The following is a 24,566-nucleotide window of genomic DNA, read 5'->3' on the forward strand; positions in this document are numbered from 1 at the left end:
TCTTGGCTTTCCAGTGGATAAGCTGGGTTTGCTGGGATTGGTGTATTCTCCTGGTTTTAGCCCACTGTAAGAGCAAAGGGAACTAAAAATGGCTCTGTTTACCTTCTAGGTGTATCCCTTGACTTTTTGAACATTGAACTCAATTATTTACGCAAATTCCTGGTGAAACCCGTAGTTCTTGGAGCAGGCCCTGGTTTAGCTTTCAGGCTCCAAAGTCTTGCTTCTTCCCACAGTTGGTGCCTGGTTTCCCATTGACTTCAGCAGAAACACGTGGCCCTGTTAGTTGACTTGGCATGAAAATTGAAAACCTTCCCTTGAGTGGAAAGTACCCATTTTTATCGACCCCTGGGTTGACTATATATGGCTTTCTCCACCCTTTTCTTTCTTCATTGCTATGAAATAGTGTTTGGTCAGGATCCAGTTGGAGGTTTTTCCACCCTTTTCTGAGTGGTTGAGTGTACATCAAAGTAGTAATTATCCGCACTGGAGGGTTTAGATTGATGGGTAGAGTTTGCTGGTACACACTCAATAGAAAAACCAGAGCCCATGTTTATATGCATCCCCAAAATTGTTTCTAATAAAAAACTTACTCTAATAATCATATTTTCCAATCACATTTGTTTTTAGTAAGCAAATGGTTCTCACCATGCTGCAAACAGAGCTGGCTAGTCTGTATTGAATAGGGAGGGAGGACTTAAACTCCAGGCTTCATTCTTCCTTGAGAACCTGTCAGCTAGTGTTATCCAGAACTAACTCAGAGCTCAGCATTAGTTAATTTCCTGGCACCTTCTTCCTTGCTTCCACCTACAGACACATTTTAAGATACCTCTTTACCAGTTTGAACTGTGGATGTTTACTTTAGTCCTATACTTCTTGTGCTTACAAAGGTTTTTAAGATGATTCTAGGTTTGGGCTTTTGGGCATGTGGATTTTTCAATTATACAGATGCTAGCGTAGTCTTTTTAGATGTATCTAGGAACTGGATTGTGATATTGTGACTTAGAATAATAAGAAATATATATTTGGGTCTTTGTCCCTTTCCTGGCACAGAGCTCTAAAAACCCTTGGAATTTCTTAAGTGGTAAGAACCATGATATTGGTTCCTTTCAACCACACCTGAGTTTATGTTAATGAGATAACTTTTGGACAGCCCCTAGGCATGGGAGTGGGGCCAGGAGAACCAACCATTAGAGGGTTGGAACTTTTAGCCCCATCTCCTGACCTCCAGGGAAAGGACAGGGGCTGAAGGTTGAGTTAATCACTAATGGCCAGTGATTTAATCAATCGTGCCTACTTCACATAATGAAACCTCCATAAAATTTCTTGAACTACAAATTTTGGGGAGCTTTCAGGTCAGTAAGCACATGGAGGTGTGAGGAGGATGGCACACCCCAAGATGATGGATGCTCCATACCTTGCTGTGTGCATCTCTTTTCATCTGGTTGTTCTTGAGTTGCATCCTTTTATAATAAATCGGCAATCTAGCAATTAAACTGTTTTCCTGAGTTCGGTGAGTCACTCTAGTAAATGAATTGAAGAAGAGTTGTGGGAACCTCCAATTTATAGCTGGGCTGTTAGAAGCCCAGGTGACAACCTGGACTTGCAGGTGACATCCAAAGTGGAGGATGGGGGCATTCTTCTGGGACTGAGCCCTTCACCTGCGGGATCTGACACTAACTCCACATAGTTAATGTCAGATTTGAGTTAAATTGTAGGATTATCCAGCTGGCGTGAATCCTACACATTTGGTGACCAGAGGACAGAAGTATGAAGGTGGTAGGAGGAAAAAAAAAAAAAAAAAATCTCCTGCAAAAAGGCACCAGGCCCAAGGAGTTTTACAGACTTTATTTATACCACACCTTCAAGGAATGGATAATCTCTGTGTTAATGCGAGAAAATAACAGCCTGAAGGAGAAGCCTCAGCTTAGTCTCAGAATAGTTTCCACGCTGGCATACTCAGATCTGTTATACTTGTTGCCCTTAAGGTATATAATTGACTGATTTTTTGGAAGAAATTGCTCTCTAAATTAAGATACCCAGGGGGTTTAATTTACGCACGGGGCTTCCTTCAGTCTCTTCAGTCAGCTAATACTAACAGAATCTTTTGTGTTATGTTAACAGGTCTGTGCCCAGACTGGGAATCGTGGGATCCACGAAAGCCTGTGGATAATGCACGGGAAGCTATGCAGCAAGCAGATGACTGGCTGGGGGTCCCACAGGTATATACATGAACAGCGCCGTGTTCCGTGAGGCTATTTCCATCCTCCAGCTTGTGCTGGCCCCTGTGGATGCCTCTTTGTGTCTACCAGGTGGTCTGACCTCCTCAGCATGAGCCTTCAAAGAGTATTGCCACTGGCACGCTCCCATCTTCCTCAGTTTACCCATAATAATAGGTTCTCATGGACTTGGGTGCTGGTAGATCATTCAGAAATCTTCACACTGCTCTTTGTCACATGTGGCAAATTTTGTAGTATTTTTGCTCCAAAGATCTTAAAAGACCGTCTTGGGACACCAGACTGCAAATGTAGACTTTAATGATTGAGTTGCACTGTAAGAAATAGCCAATATTTGACCACTTTGTACACACTTAAAAAGTCTTTTTTAAATCCAATATCTTAGGGGAAGTCACAGGACTTAGAACTTTTTAAGAAATTTATACCAGGATAACCTACCATTATTGGAAATTGTGGAAGAATTTGTATTGCTCATAATCCTATCACAAGAATATAACAGGAGAACTTGGAAATTGAATAACTCCTGGATACCATCTGCAGTAGCCACATTGCGTAGTTGAGGTCCTATCTTCTAAGGTTTTCCAAGGAAGCTAAAAAACTGCCCCAGACTCCCATGTTTGAAGCCCTAGTCAAGAGCAGTTGTAGGTAGCCAGTGCCATGGAGGGATGACCTCACCACATGTTAACATTATGGTCTAAGCTGGTGTTCAGAGCTGAGTTCTGTGTATTTTATAATAGGATCCCTTGGGAGGTAGAAAAACTTGCCAGTATTTCTTTGGTTTGGTTTTGACATCATTATCTCTGCCTCATGGCCCGTTTCTTAGGTCTTCCACCCTTAGTAAGTGGTTTGGTATGTTTTTCATCTCCTCTTATAAACGTAAAACCATCTCCTTTTTGATGTTCATGTGATGTTGGCACTGTGTAGTTGTTGAAGGAGCTGCCTGGAAGAAATGTCAAATCAACCCACCTCCTACATTTTATGGAATGGGTGAAGGCAACTGTTCAAACCCAAGTAACTGTTTTGTTGCTGAAGGCTAATTATCAGAATGTTTTCTGGTGGTTTTTTGTTTGTTTTGTTTTGTTTTACTGTGGGGTGAGGGAAGCGGGGTATATATGCTGTTCATCTGCATTTGGTTAACCTGGTTCTTGAGACAGAGCCTTCTGCTGGGTCTGAGGAATAGCACCTTAGCTTCTCAGCACCCTTGTTGGGGGCAGAGGGATTTTTTTTTGTACTGTTTAGGGCTGGGTCAAGTAGTGGACCTGAGGCTGTGATGCCTTCGTCGGGGGAGCGGGGGGATGCCTACCTGTCCGGCATGGGCATAATCTTGCTCCTCGGCTGTATGTCAGGAGAAGTTCATTTCCTCCCTATTTCTTTGAACAGCTCATAATGTCTTGAAACCCATTTTAGTCAGCTCAGGCTGCTGTATGACAAAATACCATAGACTGGATGGCATAAACAACAGAGATTTATTTCTCAAATCTGGAAGCTGGAAGTTCAAGAGCAAAGTACGAGCAGATTCTGTGCTTGGTGAGAAGGACGCTCTTTGTGACTTGCAGACTCACAGACAGCTGGCTTCTTGCTGTGTCCTCACATGGCAAAGACAGAGAGGTCTGGTCTTTCCTCCCCTTCTTGTGAGGGCACCAATCCCATCATGGGGGCTCCATCCTCATGACCTCATCTCAACCTACTTACCTCCCAAAGGCACACCTGCTAATACCATCACACTGGCAGTTATGGCTTCAGCATATGAACTTCGGGAGGATACAAGTATCCAGTCTGGAACAAGACCACATGTCTAATACATCCTGTGTTGTTGCTTTGTTTTTATTACTATTTTTTACTAGTAACAGAATCACTAGAGATGCAGGCAATGAGTAGATGAGCAAAGCAAAAGGACAGTAATGTGCTTTTTGGTAATATGCTCCAATCCCTTGTGTACTTGTTTCTTCTCACTTGATGTAGCTTACCCCTTCTGGGAAGTTTCTCTGGGGGATGAGTAAGCTTTCTTTCAGGGACAGGTGTGCACCTCTGGAAATTACATATAGAATTGTCTGGAGGGGGTCCTCAGCTTCCAAAAGGAAGACTGACACCTCTAAAAGGTTAAAAACACTGACGTTGCCATGTCATTTTAATGTGATTTCCTTAATTTAGAGCTTGATTCAATTTCTTAAATTTGTAGTGCTTGGCTTAAGAGACATTTGCACATCTTTGACAGTTACAAGGGATGTGTTCTGGGCATTCACCTACCGGGCTTTATTCTAGGTCATCACTCCTGAAGAAATTATTCATCCAGATGTGGACGAGCACTCAGTGATGACTTACCTGTCCCAGTTCCCCAAAGCCAAGCTCAAGCCCGGGGCTCCTCTTAAACCCAAACTCAACCCGAAGAAAGCCAGGGCCTATGGCCGAGGTAAGCACTGGTCTTGCTGGGTTTGAGGCTTGTCCTCTGGTCTTAGACATGGTTATGTGGCTTCAGGAGGAAGATGTGTAGTATCAAGAACGTATAGGCTTGACCTTTTAGATACCCCAGGCCTCCTTTATCATCTGTTTTTTACCTCAAGGTCCATTTGTTTGTGACCCTCGTTGCTGCTTCACGAATCTAGGCACTGCTGCTTTAACCTGATGGAGAACGAGGAGTTTGTAGCGTTGTGATTTTAGTGCAGTAATCCTGGGACGAAGAGAGGACTATTGTTCCCATTTTTCAGATGAGGAATCAGAGGCCCGATCCACTGGAGGTGGGGGTGCCCACCCCAGATCACCACCATCAACAGGAGTTGGGTCATCTGGCTGCTGATTCATTTCTCCTTTGGTCATGCTCCTTCTGCTTCAAGATTTCCAGGTTGGGGGGTAGCGATTGTGACTCCCCACACACTTCCTCGCTGAGACATCCTGTTGATGATCACGAAGGCAGCTGCAGGGCAGTGTTCTGCTCAGAACATTATGGTGGGTTGAAGGCATTTTGTGAGGCATTTGGTGTTCTGGTTGGCACCTGACTTCAAACACACCAGCTTTTTAAGAACATTGCACTTCAGCCTGGTGTGGTTTCTGGTAAAGATTAGCACAGTGAGGTACAATTTGTTCCCTTTTTTATGGAGAAGGGAAGGAATGGATTATATTTCTTAATTTTTATAACTACCATTGGGATAGCATTTATTTATTTATTTATTTATTTAATAGATTTTATTTATTTTTCAACAGAGAGAGAGAGAGAGACAGTGAGAGAGGGAACACAAGCAGGGGGAGTGAGAGAGGGAGAAGCCCGCTTCCTGCTGAGCAGGGAGGCCGATGCGGGGCTCGATCCCAGGACCCTGGGATCATGACCTGAGCTGAAGGCAGACACTTAACGACTGAGCCACCCAGGCGCCCCTGGGATAGCATTTAGACACACAAATTATCTTGTATATCCTCTGCTAGAATCTAACCTTTCTAACATAATAGTTTTCTCTAGCCCTTCCTGTATATGTGTATGTGTGTGTGAGATTGTTGAATTCTTTGAAAATCAATTGCAGGCATCGTGACAGTTCACTCAATATATCATCAAGCCTCTCCTAAAAATAGGGCATCCTCTTGCATAACCACCGTATTCATGATCACACATAAGAAAATTAACAGTATCATATCAGCTAATATCCAGTTTATATGAACATGTCCCTGTTGTCCTAAAATCATCTTTTATAGTTTTTGTTGTTTTATAAACCAAGATCTGATTAAGATTCACTTACTACAGGGGCGCCTGGGTGACTCTGTCGGTTAAGCGTCTGACTCTTGGTTTTGGCTCAAGTCATCATCTCGTGGTTGTGGGATCAAGCCCCAAGTTGGGTTGTGCTCAGTGTGGAGTCTGCTTCAGATTCTCTCTCCGTCTCGTTCTCTCACTGTATCTCAAGTAAAATCTTAAAAAATGATTCACATATTATATTTCTTGTTTCTTTATAGACTCTTTTCATCTAGAATAATTTTCCTGAAAAAAATTTTTTCCCTAAAGATTTGTTTATTTGTATTTAGGGAGGTGGGGGGGCAGAGGGAGAGAGGAAGAGAGTCTTTTTTGTTTTTAAAGATTTTATTTATTTATTTGACAGAGAGAGACACAGTGAGAGAGGGAACACAAGCAGGGGGAGTGGGAGAGGGAGAAGCAGGCTTCCCACGGAGCAGGGAGCCCCATGTGGGGCCCGATCCCAGGACCCTGGGGTCATGACCTGAGCTGAAGGCAGACGCTTAACGACTGAGCCACCCAGGTACCCTGAAGAGAGAGAGTCTTAAGCAGGATCTGCACTGAGCATGGGGCCCAGTGCAGGGCCCAATCTCACGACCCTGAGATCACAACCTGAGCCGAAACCAAGAGTTGGACATGTAACCAACCGCATCACCCAGGCGCTACCTGCCCCCCCCTCAGTTTTTTTTTTTTTGTTTTTTGTTTTTTTAAATGACATTGACTTTCTGAAGAGTTCAGAGCACTTGCTTGTAACAGGATATCCCATACACTCATTCCCTTTGAAGATAGCATTTCCCCACCTGGTATCAGCTTAGTCTTAAGGTAACACAGAACCAGAGCAGTGGTGCTGTATGTGGTTCTCAATCTTAGTGGTCAGGTTCTTTTCATCTGTCTTTTTAGCATGATTTAGAACAGCAGAGACAGCCTGATAGTTCTGGAACAAACCCACTTGCCATTTGAGGTTCCTTTTGGCATAGAGCTGCCATCCGTGCAATCATTTGTATGCAGTCATTGTATACATACAGTGAAGACAGTGTGGGGCCTGGGGACTTTGTTTGAAGCCCTCCCAGGATGCGCACTCACTCAGAGGTTAGCATGTCCATGCTTGCTTTAAAACTGAGCCATAACCAAAGGTGGTAGCTAGAATAAGGAATCTTGGATTTTTCAAGGTTATGCTTCCTTCATGGCAAAAAGCTTCAAATGGCTGGGGTGCCTGGATGGCTCAAGATGGTTAAGCGTCTGTCTTCGGCTCAGGTCATGATTCTGGGGTCCTGGGGTCAAGCCCCGTGCTGGGGGGGGGGAATCCCTGCTCAGTGGGGAGTCTGCTTTCCCTCTCCCTTTGCCCCTACCCCCCACTTGGTCTCTCTCTCAAATAAAATCTTAAAAAAAAAAAAAAGGCTTCAAAGGGCCAAATAAATCTCTTGTCGACAAAACTGGTCAAGGGGATTAAATCTAATCAAGGCATAAAATGCTTATTTGCAGTCACCTTATCACTGGCTGTCCAGCTTCCCCATTGTTAATGTGAAACGGTTTCCTTTCACGATGCTGTTTTCTAGAAAATGACTATTTGCTGTAGTCAGGAATGTGGCTAGTCATTGCCATTTCCTTCATCTGCCATTTTTTTTTAAAGATTTTATTTTTAAGTAATCTCTACACCCCAACATGGGGCCTGAACTCACAGCCTCAAGATCAGGAGTCACATGCTCCAGTGACTGAGCCAGCCAGGTGCCCCTCATCTGCCTTTTTTTTTTTTTTTCTTTTTTAAGTGTTGTGTCCTTGTGGAGGAAACACACCTTAAAAGAAAAATACACACCTGTATATGTATGCATAGGTACATATTTTTTTCATTTTTTTTTGTTGTGGTAAAATATGCATAACACAACATTCCCTATTTTAACCATTTTAAAAAATGTACCATTTAGTGACATTAAGTACATTCCCTGTGTTGTATGGCCATCATCACCATCCATCTCCAGAATGTGTTTATCTTCCCAAACTGAAACTCTAATCTCATTAAACTATAGCCCTCCCCTCCCCCTGCCCCCAACCCCTGAAAACCACCATTCTATTTTCTGTCTCTATGAATTGGCCTATTCTAGGTACCTCATGTAAGTGGAATCATACAATATTTGTACTTTTGTGTCTGGCCTACTTCACTTAGTATGTTTTCAGCGTTCGTCCATGTTGTGGCATGTGTCAGAATTTTTGTTCCTTTAAAGCTGAATAAATACCTCACCCCATTGATATACCACATTTTGCTCATCCATTCTTCTGTCAGCGAACATTTGGATTGCTTCCACCTTTTAGCTCCTATGAATAATGCTGCTGTGAACATGAATATGCAAGTATCTGAGTCCCTGCTTTCAATTTTTTCATCTATACCTAGAAGTGAGATTGCTGAATTATACGATAGTTCTGTTTTCCCTCTCTTTCTCTCTCTCTCTCTTTTTTTTTCTTGAGAGAGTGAGTGTGAGTGTGGGAAGGCAGTGTTGGGGAGGAGGGACAGAGGTAGAGGGGGAGAGAGAATCCTAAGCAGGCTCCACGCCATGCTCGGAGCCCCAATGTTGGGCTCGGTCTCATGACCCTGAGACCATCACCTGAGCCGAAATCAAGAGTCAGACGCTAAACTGACTGAGCCACTCAGGCGCCCCTTTTTTCTTCTTAAGTAGGAGGACCAAGTGTCATTTTAGGCAACAGGGCCACACGTGAGGCCACATGGGTCGGGCCTTAAGATACTATCTTTGTTCCTGTGGTGAACCCAAGGGCAGGGGCAGTTTTCTGTCTCTTGTGTGGCCACATTGCTTCATTTTTGCCAACTGAGCCAGAAAGCATAGAGAACATCTCATCCTCTAGTTTTTAAAAGGTTTGAGAGGTTTTTTAAATTTTATCTTTTGGACGTTGGCCAGATTGCAGTTAGCAGCTGGTTGGCACTTGCAGATGCATGCACTGAGACCCATTCACTGAAAGGATGGAGGGCTGGAGTGAGGTAAACCTACAGCCACAAGGAGGTCTTTGTGGGGGCTCGCTGGCAGGGTTAGGTGTGTTGAAAGCATGCATCCACGAACTAAGCAGAAACCTTTCCTAAAACCCATGTTCTGTGTGAAGCATTCACTGCAGAGCAAGCCATAAGCACCCTTCATTGTGAGGAGTACTAGGGAACAGGAACACTGAATATTTGATGGTTTTAAGGAATTGTTAATTTTTTTGATGTGGATATTCTAGAAATGTGTCTTAAAGATACATAGTGAATGTTTATGGATTAAAGCTATGAGGTCCACGGGCACCTGGGTGGCTGTTGGTTGAGGGTCTGACTCTTGGTTTCGGCTCAGGTCACGATCTCAGGGTCATGCGATGGAGCCCCATGTCAGGCTCCATGCTCAGCAGGGAGTCGGCTTGAGGTTCTCTCTCTCTCTCTCTCTCCTTCTGCCCCTCCCCCCACCCTCTAAAATAAATCTTCAAAAAATAAATAAAGATGTGAGGTCTAGGATTTGTATCAAAAATGATACAGGAGGAGGGGGGAGGTAGGAGTGCAGACGTAAAAACAAGACTGGCCGTGAGTTGTCGCGTCAAGGTGATAGGTACCTGGGGCTTCAGTAGATAGCTCTCCATGTCTGTATAGACATGGAATGTGGAATTCTCCATCATAAACAACTTTTTTTTTTTAAGAAGATTTAATTTATTTATTGGAGAGAGAGAGGGGGGGAGAGAGAGAGCGTGGGAGTGAGAAAGTGCACGTGCACAGGAGCGAGGGCAGAGGGAGAGGAAGCAGGCTCTCCACTGAGCAGGGAGCCTGACGCGGGACTCGACCCCAGGACCCGCTGACCCTGGGATCACGACCTGAGCCGAAGGCAGACGCTTAACCGACTGAGCCGCCTAGGGGCCCCCATAGAAAAACTTTTTAAAATAGGAATACTTGAACTTCTGCTTCTGGGCTGATGGAGTAGAAATCCTTTTCCTAATTCTTCTGCTGAATACAACTAAAATTCCTGGGCATTTAATACAAGATAAACATACGGAGACTCTGAAAGAGAATAAGACAAACCAGCTACAGATCACAGGACCCAAGGGCCGAAAGAGTAGTGAGTTCCCTGGGCTTTCTTTTTGCCTCCTATATATCAGACTGGGTACAGGGAAGCCACCCACCTGAAACACCAAAGGACACAAGCAGTCGCCTGCATTCTCTGGCCAAAGAAACTGGAAAGGGCAGCCTTGCAGGACAGAACACTGCAAGATAATAACTGCTCTGCTGCAGCCAAGGATCCCAGGAAAGATAGTGGCCTCTCTGCCCCAACTTACACCAGTAAGAGCCAAGGGGGGAGTCTAGACTCTCAGCACAGTCTAGCAATAAGGAGATGGCAGTAGATGATGTCAGCAGCAATGAGGTGCTCCTAGCCCTTCCAGCCACAAGTGCAGGCCTAGTGGGGAGCTGGATCTCCCACCTCCACCTGCTAGTAATGAGGAGCCCCCCTCATTCTGAGAATCAGTGGAGGTTGAATAGGGAACCTGGACGTCTTCCCCCATTGGCAGGAACAAGACGTGCACTCCTCCTTCCCCTGCTGCATCAGCATTATGCAAAGGCATCTAAGAAAGAACATTTAAATAAAACCCGGGGTGGTTTTTTTTTTTTTAATTTATTTAATTTATTTATTTCAGAGAGAGAGAGAGCACAAGTGGGGAGGAGAGGGAGAAGCAGGCTCCCTGCAGAGCAGGGAGCCCGATGTGGGACTCAATCCCAGGACCCCGGGATCATGACCCGAGCCGAAGGCAGACGCCCAACCGACTGAGACACCCAGGCACCCTAAAACCTGGGTTTTATAACATAACATAATACCCAGGTTTCAGTAAAAAAAATCAGTCATCATACCAAGAACCAGGAAGATCTCAAACTGAAAAAAGGCAGTCAATTGATGCCAACACCGGATGATAGAGATGTTACAATTATTTGAAAAGATTTAGGGCGGCTGTTATAAAAAGGCTTCAACAAGCACTTACAAATCCACTTCAAAGAAGCGAAAAAATGGAAAAGCTCAGCAAGGGCATAGAATGTCTCAGCAAAGAAATAGAAGATATAAAGAAGCATCAAATGGAATTTTTAGAACTGAAAAATGCACTAACTCAAAAACTCGGGAGAAGCTCCGTAGCAGAATGGAAGGACAGAGAAAAGAATCTGTGAGCTGGAAGATAGAGTAAAAATTGCCCAATCTGAATGGCAGAGCAAGTAGACTCAGAAAACAAACAGAGTCTCAGGGACCTATGGGACAATAATAAAACATCTAACATTTATGTCACAGGGGACACAGAGTCTCAGGGCTGAAAACGCTCAAAGAAATAATGGCTGAAATCTTCCAAATATGGCAAAAGACCTAAACCTACAGATTCGAGAAGTTGAGCTAAACCCAAACAGGATAAACCCCCTACCTACCCACCACCACCAATAGATAAATAAATAATCCCCACCAAGCCACATCTTGGACAAACTTCAAGAAACTAGACAATAGGGGTGCCTGGGTGGCCGAGCTGGTTAAGTGGCTGCCTTCGGCTCAGATCATGATCCCAGGGTCCTGGGATTGAGTGCTGCGTCGGGCTCCCTGCTCAGGGGGAGCCTGCTTCTCCCTCTCCCTATTTGTTCTCTCTCTCTCTATGTCAAATAAATAAATAAAATCTTTAAAAAAAGAAAGGAAATTAGACAATAAAAGCTTGAAAGCATCAAGAGAGGAATGATACCTTATCTATCAGGAAGAAATAGTTAGAATGACAGATTTCTGTTCAAAAACCATGGAGGCAGACGTGGCACAATATTTTTCAAGTGCTGAAAGGAGAGAATTGTCAACTCAGATTCTTGTATCCAGGGATAATACCCTTTGGGAATGAAGAAGAAATCAAGACATTCTTGGATGAAAGAAAACTGAAAGAATTTGTCACCAGCACATTTACCCTAAAAGGATGACTAAAGGAAATTCTCTGGACAGAAGAAGAACGAGGAAAGAAGGAATCTTTCAATTACAGGAAGAAAAAGCATGGCATAAAAAAAATACGTGTGTAACAACCATAGATGTTTCACATAAAACACAAATTACCAAAACTCAACCGAGATGAAATAGATAACCTGAGTGGCCCTGTAACCATTAAAGAAATCAAATTTATAATTTAAAAACTCTTGGAAAAGAAATCTTCAGGCCCAGGTGGTTTTACTGGAGAATTTTAGCAAACATGTAGAGAAAAATGAACACCAATTCTACACAATCTCTTCCAGAAAATACGAGGAGGGAACACTTTCTGATTCATTTTATGAAGCTAGCTCTAATAACAAAATCAGACAAAGGTGATACCAAAAAAGGAAGCTACAAATCAATATCCTTCGTGAATATAGATATAAAAGTATAGGGGCTCAGTAGAGCATGTGACTCTCGATCAAGGGGCTGTAAGTTGGAGCCCCACGCTGAGTGTAGAGATTACTTAAAATTAAAAAAAAAAAAAGCGTAAAACAGAATAGTAGCAAATAGAATTTAGCAGTATATGAAAATAATCATTCATCATGATCAAGCAGAGTTTATTGCAGGAATTCAAGGCTGGCACACTATTAGAAAATCAGTGAAAACAAGCTAAAGAAGCAAAATCACATGATCACATCAATTGATACAGAAAAAGCATTTGACCAAATTCAGCAGGCATCCATGATAAGAACTCAGAAAAAGGGGACAGAAGAAGAACTTCTTCAATTTGATATAGAGTAGCTACCGCAAAAAGTCAGCATCTCACATTATAATTAATGGTGAAACACTGAATGTGCCCCCTAAGATTGGGATTAAGACAAGGATGTCCATGCTCACCACCATTTTCTTCAACATCATGATGCAGGTTTTAGTGAGTAAAGTCAGGCAAGAGAAGGAAAAAAAAGACACACATGTTGGAAAGAAGAAATAAAGCTGTCCCTATTTGTAGATGACTTGATTGTCTGTGTAGGGATTCCCAAAGAATCTACAGCAAAAGAAGACAAAATACAAAAAAGCCCCAAAACTCTCCTTGAATAAGTGAATTCAGCAAGGTCTCAGGATGTAAGATCAGCATACAAAATTCAATTGTACTTCTGTATGCTGGAATGTATAACATATAGGTTTCCCACAATGAGCATGAGGACATCAAAATTAAAAATACCATACCATTTACAGTCACTCAGAAAACTGAGAAATAGGTGTAAATGTAACCAAATGTGTAAGATTTTTATGCTGAAAACTACAAAAAACACTAATGAGAAGAATTAACCCCAAAGAAAAGACCTACATAAATGGAGAGACGTACTGTTTTTATGGATTGAAAAAGTCAAAGAGTAAAAATATCAGTTCTCCCCAAATTGTCATATAGGTCTAACATAGTTTCTATCCAAATTCCAGCAAGATTCTTCATAGATACAGAAAAGATTATTATTTAAAGCCTATATGGCAAAGCAAGGAACTACAGTAGGGAAAGTGATTGTGAAAAAGAAGAAAAATGTGGGAGGAGCCAGTGTACCTGATTTCAGGACTCATCAAGGTATGGAAATCAAGACCATGTGATATTGGTGGAAGGATAGACACATGGACCAACGGAACAGAATCCAGAACCCAGAAAGAGATTTACACAACTGTGCAAACTGATTATTGACAGAGGTGCAAAAGCAATTCAGTGGGGGGAAAGAGCGGCTTTTCCACACATGGTTCCAGAGCAATTGGGCATCCATAGGCCAGAAAAAACAAACAAACCAACAACTCAGCCCAAGTATCATACCTTATAGAAGAACTAACTCAAAGTGGACCATATCTAACTATAAAACTTCCAGAAAATCAACAACAGCATAGGATCTTTGGGATCTAGGACTAGGCCAAGAGTTCTTAGATTTGACACCAAAAGCATGATCCCTAAAAGGAAAAATACGATAAGTTGGACTTCACCAAAATTCAGAACATAAAAAATTTCATGAAGCATGGTCTGTGCCTCGAAGTCTTGGCATGGCACACGAGGATTGGACTGCTTTCTCACAGTGAAGGCACACCTCTGGATCGCCCTGCTCTCATGCAAGACAAGTGCCCTGTCTCCACCCCACAGGCCACCTGGACACCACCTCAAACAGAACCCCAAATGCTGCTGAGACAACGGTTGGATTTTAGTCTCAAAAACTTTATTTTAAAGCAATTTAAAACTCTTTACAGTCACGAGGATGAAGAGACAAGCTTAAGACTGGGAGAAAATATTTTGAGAGCCACCTATCCAATGAAGAACCAGTATCTAGAATATATAAGGAACACTCAAAACTCAGTAGGTTAAAAAAACCCAGTTAGCAGATGGGCAAAAGATGTGAACAGGCATTTCCCGGAAGAGGGTGTACAAATGGCAAAGAAGCACATGAAAAGATGTTCAGTGTTATTTCCATAAGAGAAATGCAAATTAAAATCACTACCTATCTATCAGAATGGCTAAAATAGAAAGTGGTGATAATACCAAATGCTGGCAAAGATGCAGAGAAAGCAGATCCAGATCATTCATCCATTGCTGGTGGGAATGCAGCTGCTTGAGAACACAGTTGGGCAGTTTCTTTAGAAGATCTAAACGTGCAACTACCATACAACCCAACAGTTGGCACCCCTTGGCATTTATCCCAGAGGAATGAAATCTTACGTCCATACACAGCCCTGTACACTAATGTTTATAGCAGTTTTATCAGTAATAGACAACTAGGAACAATCCAAATGTCCTTCAGTGGGTAAATGGTTAAATACATGTTGGTACATTCCTATCAAGGAATACGCAGTAAAATAACAAACTATTGATAGAGGCACCCACCTGGATGAATCTACAAAAGATCATGCTTAGTGGAAAAAGCCAACCCGAAAAGGTTGCATAGTGTGATTCCATTTATGGAACGTTCTAGAAATGATAAAATTATGGAGACAGAGAACAGATTAGGGGTTACTGGGGTAAGGAAAGGGTGGGGTGGGGAGGGAGTGTGTATGGCTATAAAAGGGCAACGTGAGGGACCTCCGTTCGGGTGGAAATGTTCTGTATCTTGACTGTCAAGCCCAGGATCATTGTGATACTATACTAGGGTTTTGTGTGTGTGTGTGTGTGTGTGTGTGTGTGTACACTAGGGTTTGTTCGATATAACCATTTGGGGAACTAGATAAAGGGTATTATTTCGTTTACCTGCATGTGAATATCTCATTAATTTGCTCAGTCATCTCAAAATAGTTTAAGAAATACTGATCAAATGCCATTTTTTAAGCATTTCAAGTAATGCAAAATGGTCTTTAATGAAAAATGTGCCGTTCTCCCACACCTCCTTCCTCCTTCCCCAATGTTACCTCCCTCGGGGCAAACCCCACTGGTAGTTCCTGTATCATTTTTCACAGTTGTATATAGACTTCTGACTGAATTGCTCTGAATATTTCAGAATCAGATATCGCTTAAATAACAAGGACAGAGGCACCTGGATGGCTCAGTCAGTTGAGCATCTGACTCTTGATCTCAGCTCAGGTCTTGGTCTCAGGGTCATGAGTTCAAGACCTGCATTGGGCTCCATAATGGGCATGGAGCCTACTTAAAAAAATAAAATAAAAACAAAATAACAAGGACCAATTTAGGGCTTTCAACCTGTTTGATAATCCTTGTCATAGATGTCCCTGTCTCCCACATGGCAGCTGCAGGGCTGGGTCTCATTTCTTAGTTCCCTGAGGGAAACATGGTGGGTGATGGTCTCTATGTCGAGGCCCTGCCCAGCTTGTAATGTGCTCATGTAAACCTGACAGGAATCGAGCCTACAGGAAACATGGTGAAGCAGCCGGCCAAGTTCACTGTGGACACCATCAGTGCTGGGCAAGGAGAGGTGATGGTGTTTGTTGAGGACCCCGAAGGGAACAAAGAGGAGGTAGGTTGGAAGGTGCTGCCATTCAGTAGAGCTTTTGGGGCCTGTGACAGGCCCAGGGACTGTGCTTTCCATTTTCTCATTAAGGCTCAGAACAAAAATTGTTTTTTATCAAAAGGATCCTGAGGCTTAGAGCAGTCAAAGTAATTGCCCAAGGGCTGGGCCTTGAAAGGTAATAGAAATTGATACCCAAGGACACAATGTTATGTTTTTTGTTTGTTTGTTTGTTTGTTTTTTACAATGTTTAATAAAATAAAGGATACTTTGGATTTAGCAAAGGCCTTGTGAATTGAGGTTTTAGATGCTGATGGCCAAAAGAATAATAACAAAATTGATGCTTTACTCTCTTCTCAGGCTATCCTTGGTTCCTCCCTCAGGGCCTTTGCACATGCCATTCCTTCTACTTATCTTCTTAAGACTCGATTTTATTCCTAATGCTTAGCACCATCTGAAATTCTAAGTTTACTTGCATATGGTCTGTTTCTTCCACTGGTGCAGGGATTATGCCTGATTTGTTTTATATTTGGTACCTGACACTGGGCCTGGCATTCCATAAGCTCTTAATATAAATTACTGAGCCACTAAAGGTTGAAGTGACTTGATTTATGGTCCCTCTCATCTACCGAGTTCCAGCCCTGGGACAGTAGGGAGTTGTGACTTGCCACGTGACTTTGTTTCTGTGACTTTTGGCTGCTGCTTTCCCGGGGCCTCCTTCAGTAGTGGTGGGGCAGGAAATAGCCAGGACAGGTGCCTGACCTGGCAGCTCACCTCAGGGCCTTGGCTGGCATGGTGTACTTTTTACTCACACCCAGCACCTTCTTTATTGCTCATTTTCTGTCCTAGGCACAAGTGACCCCCGACAGCGACAAGAACAAGACATACTCCGTGGAGTATCTGCCCAAGGTCACCGGGTTGCACAAAGTAAGATGGGGTGTCATGACTATTGCTTGGACTGCTCTTCTGGGCTTGCATCAGTATGTGTGTAAGAGGGTATCTTAGGAAGGTTGACTTCTACTCAGTTCTTTGCAATGTAAGATTGTTTTTAACTCCATCTGGGTAACAAATGGTTGTAGCTACATGCGTGGAGTATAGATGCTATGGGTTGTCTTCAGTGCTTCCTTAAGTATTCCCCTTTGGGGTGCTCTGGAGGGTCTATCTCTATTGAAGCCTGAGTGTGGAGAGGGCCAGTTGAATATAGTCCAGTGGCCCAGTCATGTACCTGGAGAAATGATGGGGGTCTAGCCCCCAGGCTTTTTGTCTCAGCAACATTTTGAGTTCTGTTTGAGTGGGTGTCTAGTTGACCTATAGAACAGGGGCCCAGAGAGTCTTATAAGTGAGTAGGGTGATCCAGGAGTGTGTCTTTCCTTAAAAGAAAGCCTTCAACAGCACACACAGGTCAATACCATGCCAAAATTTTGAGACATAGACCATACTTACTACCTTGGCCTTTAGTGAATTCATGTGGCATCATGGCTATCGATTTTTCTTATACCCTTAGGACATCAGGAATTTGGGGAAAAAAAATCCTGAAGGGAGCATTTATGATGTAATTAATTCAATTCATATGAAATCCAACTTCATACCCCTTAAAATTTAAGAGACGAGAACTGACTCAAATCTTAGATGAAAATCTGTACTGTATCTCACATGAGTGATCTTGGTCCCTTGAAAGACATTTTGACTCTAGGTTTGAAATCCTGGAACTGTGCCTTATGTTCTGGGGGGACCGTGGCCCCTTCTGCAGCTGCGTTAAAGCGTCCAATGTCTACAGATTCAAGTAGAAGTATTGGCTCACCTCCTATTAAAGAGGCCACCCTTATCCAATGTAAACATTTTCAGTTTGCTAAAGGCATGATGTCCGAGGCCCAGCCATGTGGTAGATGGAGCCAGGTGGGAATCCCACTCAGGCCACGTAACCGGGGCTCCTGGTTCCAGCTACCCTCGTGTGGATAGTTTGGAGGATGGAAGAGGAGATTGTCAACGCATGTGGCTTGACATGGGCGCTCCCTGGGCAGGGAGCAATGATTATATCACGTCTGTCTGTCACTCGTAGGTTACAGTCCTCTTTGCAGGACAGCACATCTCCAAGAGCCCTTTTGAAGTGAATGTCGACAAAGCACAGGGAGATGCCAGTAAAGTCACTGCAAAAGGCCCAGGCTTGGAAGCTGCTGGAAACATCGCCAATAAGCCCACCTACTTCGACATCTACACAGCAGGTATTGTGGATCAGGCTTTCTTCCAGAGCCTGAGATAATCCTTGGGGACCCCCAAGGCTTGGGATGCCTGAACTTTTGTCTTTTAAATCAAACCACCACCAACAAAAGTGCCCTTTTTCAAGTGTGTTGGTTATATTTACAGATTTTTCCAAACCAGATTTTTTTTTTTTTAAAGATGTTATTTATTTATTTGACAGAGCACAAGCAGGGGGAGTGGCAGGCAGAGGGAGAGGGAGAAGCAGGCCCCCCGCTGAGCAGAGAGTCTGATGCGGGGCTCAATCCCAGGACCCCGGGACCATGACCTGAGCCGAATGTAGATGCTTAACCAACTAAGCCACCCAGGCGCCCCTCCAAACCAGCTTTTCTTTAAGATCTTACACTCAAGCTTGGCTTTGATTATTAATAATCAATCAATTTCTGTACATATTCCTGCCTTGGCTAAATAACTGTTCCAAAGAAACTAAGTTTTAAGAATCATCTACTAGGGGTGCCTGGGTGGCTCAGTCGGTTAAGCGTCTACCTTCAGCACAGGTCATGATCCCAGGGGTCTGGGATCGAGCCCCATGTCAGGCTCCCTGCTCAGTGGGGAGCCTGCTTCTCCCTTTTCCTCAGCCCCTCCCTGCCCCCACTCATGCTCTCTCTCTCTCTCTCTCTCTCTCGCTCTCTTAAAAAAAAAAAAAAGAATCTTTACTAGACCAAATTCTATGCCAGGTCTGGGGGTGGGGGGAGGAATGATAAGACACAGTTTAAAAAAAAAAAAATTTTTTTTTTTAAAATGATACAGTTCATGAAATGAAATGTCATCTTTCTTTTCAATGTAGAAAATTTTAAAAATAGAGAATGAGGGGGAGAAAAGGAAAGTTTATGACCCTCCCAGCCCAACCAGGAAACAGTTGTTAGCATCTCAGTGTGGACTTTCTGAGCGCCCGTCTCCTTCCGTCTGCACTTTGCACCTGCGCTCATCCGCAGCGAGTGTTCTGAGAAGGTGACCTGGGCTCCTGGAGTGCTTGCTCTCTTCCAGGTGCTGGTGTGGGTGACATTGGTGTTGAGGTGGAGGATCCCCAGGGGAAGAACACTGTGGAATTGCTGGTGGAAGATAAAGGAAACCAGGTGTATCGATGTGTGTACAAACCAGTGCAGCCCGGCCCCCATGTGGTCAAGGTCTCCTTTGCGGGGGACACCATTCCCAAGAGTCCCTTCATCGTGCAGGTTGGGGAAGGTGAGTGCTGGGGTGGCCAGCTATCTGGCCTTCAGGCTGACCATGCGCACAGCTGGGCTCCAGGGCCAGGAGAAGAGTGGGGGCATGCTGGACTCGTGCCTGTCCCCTTCCTGCCAGGGCCCCTTCAGTGGGAAGCGGCTTGCTGTGTCCTCAAGATATTCATACTAACATCTTCCTGTGAGCTGAGCAATGACCTGAGTGCTTCACTTGTATTAACTCATTGAATCCTTCCCAGAACACTCATACAGGAGAGTTGTCCTCACTGAGAGATGCAGGACTGAGGCCGTGTGGGCTGTTGGTGCCCGTGGCTGAGGTTAGCAGCTGTGGCACTGCCCCGTGGCCCCTACTGCTTGGCCTTTACTGGTCGCCACACACTCAGCACCACTGCATCTGCTCATCACACCAGCCAGTGTGTTCCAGGCGCTGGTGTTATCTCCAGCTTGCAGGTGGAGACACCAAGACTTAGGTGACGTTAAGGCGTCAGTGAGCATAGACTAGGCATCTGTAGAAGGAGAACCTAGGTCTCTGTCAATCCCTTAACCCTGCTGCTAAACCCCTTCTGCAGCCAGAGCATGCATTTTTCTCTAATGTTAGACTCCTTTTCCTTCGGACTTGGTTGTTCTTTTTGTTTTGTTTTGTTTTGTTTTCCAACTCTGCTGCCTTTTCTAACCAATACTTGCCTTTCCCTGTTCTGTCCTCTGCCTCTGCGTCTGTAGAACTGGCTTCCTCTTCTGAATCCTGTCTCTGGGTCAGCCTGGACCCTGAAGCTGTTGGCTTCCTAACTGAGAGCACTGGGCCAGAGGCACCTCGCTGGGTAAGGGCTGGTTGAGTGGGACTTCCGTGCCTGTTCTCTGTGCTTCCTGCACATGTCAGCTGGGCCTGTGCTGTTGGTGACCTCGGGACATAACAGTACAGGCGTCAGCATCACTTGTCCAGCCAGACCCCAAACCCACTCTCTAATTACATTGAAACCTGTCTAAAACATCTCAAAATGGTGGAGGATCTGGTGGTTTCCTTTAGCTCCAAATAGTGTTTATATGAACTGAGCAGTTCCCCTTTTGATGTTGAGACTATTACCCGTGTTCAGAATTTCCATGAGTGTTGGGTTGTTTTTCTTTTTTAAGGCACATTAAAACCCTCCGCGGGAAGTCCTGTCATCCTGTTGTGACTTATTTCTGGTATGACCAACTTTTCTCCTTTTGACAAAGAAAAAAAAAATAAAACCAACATATTCATAAACAAAACTCTCTTTGACATAAGGCAAGAAAGCATTTTTAACAGCTTTCCTGTTCTAATACTGTTCTCTGACTTCCTCTCACTCATGGACGATACTTTTCATCTCTCGTGTGTCTGTCCACCACTTGTACTATTTAGAGTTTAATTGATAGGGTTTTTCTTTTGACGTACTTCCACTACTTAACTGATTTTATATTAAAAAGAATCTTCATCCCCCTTTCATAATGGAAAACCAATGTCACTTGCCATAAAATGGGGCCATAAACTTATGTTCATCCACGAACCACCTAAAATCCTAACTCCTAGCGTGTGGGTATGTCTCTTCCGGAAGCAGTTGTCTGCCAAATAGCCAGCTGAGGACATTGCAGGGAGGAGGGACCAGAGGAGGCATTGTCTTCCTTCTGTGGAGTAAAGATTTTCATCCTCTGGAGTCTGTGATTCCACTCCTGGCATAGAGAACACTGTCAAATGTGCAGTGTTAGATTTGGAAAGGAAAAGCTACTTAGTAAACAACATGCATGACATTTTGCCCACCGCTCTCTCATTTCTATACTCAAAAAGGTCCCCTGTGTTGGCAAAGAATTCCCAGGGTACAAGGATGTATTTTATCAACCTTCTGATGACCCCCATGGAACGGTAGTTTTGTGGACCTCTCATGTAAGAAATTACTAGAAGCTACTTTGGTCCTTAATTTTTAGACTTCTGAGTTTAGGTTTTTAAACTAGATCCAGAAATCAAATGGAGAGTGGTGTTTATTGCTAAATGTTGCATTTATAGCCACCCACCATTCCAATTACCTGCTGACAGCATTAAAATGTTTGCCTGCCTTGGCTGAGTTGGGGGTTGAACAGGTTTCTTTTTTGAGCTATCTCCTGGCTCTTCATGCGGAAGATGATCACATTTCGACTTTTAGAAATGGCTGTTCCAAAGTTTGGAACAAGGTCAGATGTTTTCAAGTGCTACATTTTCCAAGTAGACTTGAAGAAGTTCGGTCTTCCCAATTACTGGGCCCTTGAGTGTGGCAATGAGATTTAACTCTCCTTCACCACCAAGAGGATAAATGCCAGGATTCAGCAGGTTCCAGGAGCACAGCAGATGCAGGCTGTGCTTCCCCTTCTTTCTTTGCCAAAGTAACCCCCCACTTCCCCCCCACCCTGGTCCCTCTGCGATGTGGCCGGACAAAGTTATGTTGTGTCCTTATTTGCTAGCCTGGTGTGCTCCCTGAGCAGGACCCCTAGCCTCGGGCAGCTGCTGCAGACTCTGTGCAGAACAAACATTTTCTTGGCGGGTGGTTCCAAGTTACCTTGGCTTGCTCAACTCTAACGAATGAAAGGTTGAATTGATGTCAAAACTGTGTTTGCAGCCTGTAGTCCAAACGCCTGCCGGGCCAGTGGCCGAGGCCTGCAGCCCAAAGGCATCCGCATCCGGGAGACTGCAGACTTCAAGGTTGATACCAAAGCTGCTGGAAGCGGGGAACTTGGTGTCACTGTGAAGGGTCCTAGTAAGTGCTCCTTTGTTTCTCCATCTCAGGTGTGACTTGGGCTGGCTTTGCAGCCATGGCGTATGGATTTCATCCCCCAGCCCGTTTTGATCGATCCCAGAGAGAGCAGTTTCAAAGAGTTGAGGCTATCTGGGCTCCGTGGGGAAGGAGGCAGTGATTGATTAGTTATGTCTGCCCTGGGTGCAGTGGGACCAGTGGTGGCTTGACATCCTCCCATATTAAGTCTTCTGGGAATAGAAAAAGCAGTGATGTAATGGAGTTTGGGAAGTGCTGTCCTTGGAAGGACAACCTGAAGTGGCTTACTTTTTATTTGAGGAAACACGGGCTCGAGAGGAAGGATCTTGCCCAAGGTCACACAGCTCGTAAGCATCTGAGCTGGAATTCAAGCACCGTCTCCAAAGCCAGTAATTTTCCCACTACAGGTTACATTTTATAGACTATGAAATTATGCCAAATACCTAATTACTATGATCAGTGCTTATAGAAGGAAAATAAAATTCCCTGAGATTAAGTTTTCTTTGTAGATAAATGCTGTTCACGGAGGGGTGGGTTGCACTCTGCAGCTCCTTCTTCTTCCCTGTTTGGGAAGGGAGACCGCAGACGTGAGGATGAGTGTCTGCCCTGTCCGTGTTTGCCCCTGCATTTCTGGCTGTAGGCGTAGCAGCCCTCCGCGGGTTCATGCCTTGTGGGGATGGGTGCAGCCCCCGTGTTGCTCCCACTCTCTGTATCCCCAACGGGCTGGGGCAGGAGTGCTCTGAGCTCCAGAAAGTTAATATTTGATCTCAGTGCACCAGGCTGTGGGGAAGGCTGTGTTCGAAGGGTGGCCAAGGTTCTACACTGCCCAGACCTGGAGCCAAGAGCTCCTCTGGGGCTTCCCTCCCCTCTGGCTTGTTACAGGAGCCAAGGAGGCGTTTTCTACTGACCTTGGATTCTCGCTTGACTAAGTGGCTTTCCCAGCCAAACCTCAGGGCTCAACATAAAACAAGTTCCTACCTGATGGCTCAGTGTGGAGTTTGTGGTACAGCATCTAAAACCTGTCCTCTTGTAGGTAGCATGCAGGAGACTTCTCACTTGTGCTGTCCAGCTTTACAAAAAGATGTGCCAGGGCAGTAGGCTGAAACCCATGCCAAATACTCATAAGGACTCAGTTCTTCCTCAGTTTTGTGAGAGGCTAAGACAACTAGCAATGATCATTAAGAAAAGTTAAGATCGGACTAGGCTTGTTTTTACACAGACCCAGGAGATCGAGGACCTATCGGCCCCCGCCTCTAGATAAGGCTCTCAGAGAGCCTTCGAAAACCGGTTAGCTGGGAAATCTTCCTTTCCCCCCACACTTTGAAGCAGAGATGGGTCTATTTTTAGGCTTGGATTCATCTCCCAGGTTTTGAGGGTGTCCAGTTCTGAGGCAGCCCACCTGGTTTCCCTGTGCAGCTTATGTCTTGTGGATACTGCTGTCTTTCTGTCCTTGTCTTTTGGATTCTTGTTGGGAGCCTGGAATTGCTTTGGAAGGATGGTGTGCTTTCTTCCCACAGAGGGTCTGGAGGAACTGGTGAAACAGAAAGGCTTTCTGGAGGGAGTCTACGCATTCGAGTATTACCCCAGCACCCCGGGGAAATACAGCATCGCCATCACGTGGGGGGGACACCACATTCCAAAGAGGTGAGTCTCCAGCTGGAGTTGCGTCTTCTCTGGAGGCGTGCTCAGCCCAGAGCAGGCTCACGGCGGTTACTTCCCGGGCTGCAGGAGGGAAGGAGATCTGCTTTGTTGAAAGCTTTTTTTGTTTTTTGTTTTTTGTTTTTTTCAGAGCAGCACACAGACATTTGGCCTGTTCTCAAAAACAGCAGAAAGTCACTGTGGTTTCGGTTGCCTTGCTTTAAATCAAATGCTGGCGGTTTGGGTCTGGGGGGAGGCAGGGAAGCCAGAAGGAGCAGTAATAGAGAGCAAATGGGCTGTGTGTCTATATGTCCTTATATAAACTAAGATTCTCTTTCTTTCAATGTGTGCCTCTGTTCAGGAATGCCATGGGGATAAAATCTGCCATGGTTTATATTAAAATTCTCTACGTGAGTGCAGTCAGGAGCCAAGGGACACAGTCTACAGCTTTGCCTTGTGGGCATCATGGTTACCCTCCCCTCTTCACCCTCCCCAGCTCTCCTGCGGGCAACTTTAAACTGAATAAATTCCATTTACCTTGAGAAATATCTGGGCATGATAGGGTTCTGAGAATCTAAGCAAACGTTTTTTTTTAAGATTTTTTTTTTTTTTTTTTAAAGTTGGGGAGCCTGGGTGGCTCAGTCCATTAAGCATCTGCCTTTGGCTCAGGTCGTGATCCCAGGGTCCTGGGATCAAGTTCCACATCAGGCTCCCTGCTCCAAGGGGAGCCTGCTTCTTCCTCTGCCTCTCTCTTTTTCTCTGTTTCTCATGAATAAATGAATAAAATCTTTTAAAAAAAATACAAAATAGGGCACCTGGGTGGCTCAGTCATTGGGCGTCTGCCTTCGGCTCAGGTCATGATCCCAGGGTCCTGGGATCGAGCCCCACATTGGGCTCCCTGCT

General features: G+C 44.5%; 1 protein-coding gene and 1 long non-coding RNA gene across 5 annotated transcripts in view; one reads left to right on the forward strand and one right to left on the reverse strand.

Moving 5' to 3' along the window:
• FLNB (filamin B) overlaps positions 1 to 24,566 on the forward strand; it is a 145,201-nt gene that overhangs the window by 58,648 nt on the left and 61,987 nt on the right. For all 4 annotated transcript variants that reach the window (XM_025885762.2, XM_073901412.1, XM_025885759.2 and 1 more), the window contains exons 3-10: positions 2,122 to 2,219; positions 4,497 to 4,644; positions 15,723 to 15,841; positions 16,682 to 16,759; positions 17,892 to 18,054; positions 19,076 to 19,273; positions 21,873 to 22,010; positions 23,543 to 23,669. In XM_025885762.2, coding sequence (XP_025741547.2) covers positions 2,122 to 2,219; positions 4,497 to 4,644; positions 15,723 to 15,841; positions 16,682 to 16,759; positions 17,892 to 18,054; positions 19,076 to 19,273; positions 21,873 to 22,010; positions 23,543 to 23,669 — 1,069 coding nt within the window. The remainder of the gene's footprint in view (positions 1 to 2,121; positions 2,220 to 4,496; positions 4,645 to 15,722; positions 15,842 to 16,681; positions 16,760 to 17,891; positions 18,055 to 19,075; positions 19,274 to 21,872; positions 22,011 to 23,542; positions 23,670 to 24,566) is intronic.
• The window catches only part of LOC112834289 (uncharacterized), a 32,928-nt gene that overhangs the window by 7,444 nt on the left and 918 nt on the right, over positions 1 to 24,566 (reverse strand). The window lies entirely within an intron of this gene.

This window comes from Callorhinus ursinus, unplaced genomic scaffold, assembly GCF_003265705.2.
Source record: "Callorhinus ursinus isolate GAN/ISIS: 27379988/994484 unplaced genomic scaffold, GSC_fseal_2.0 scaffold15, whole genome shotgun sequence".
NCBI lineage: Eukaryota > Metazoa > Chordata > Mammalia > Carnivora > Otariidae > Callorhinus > Callorhinus ursinus.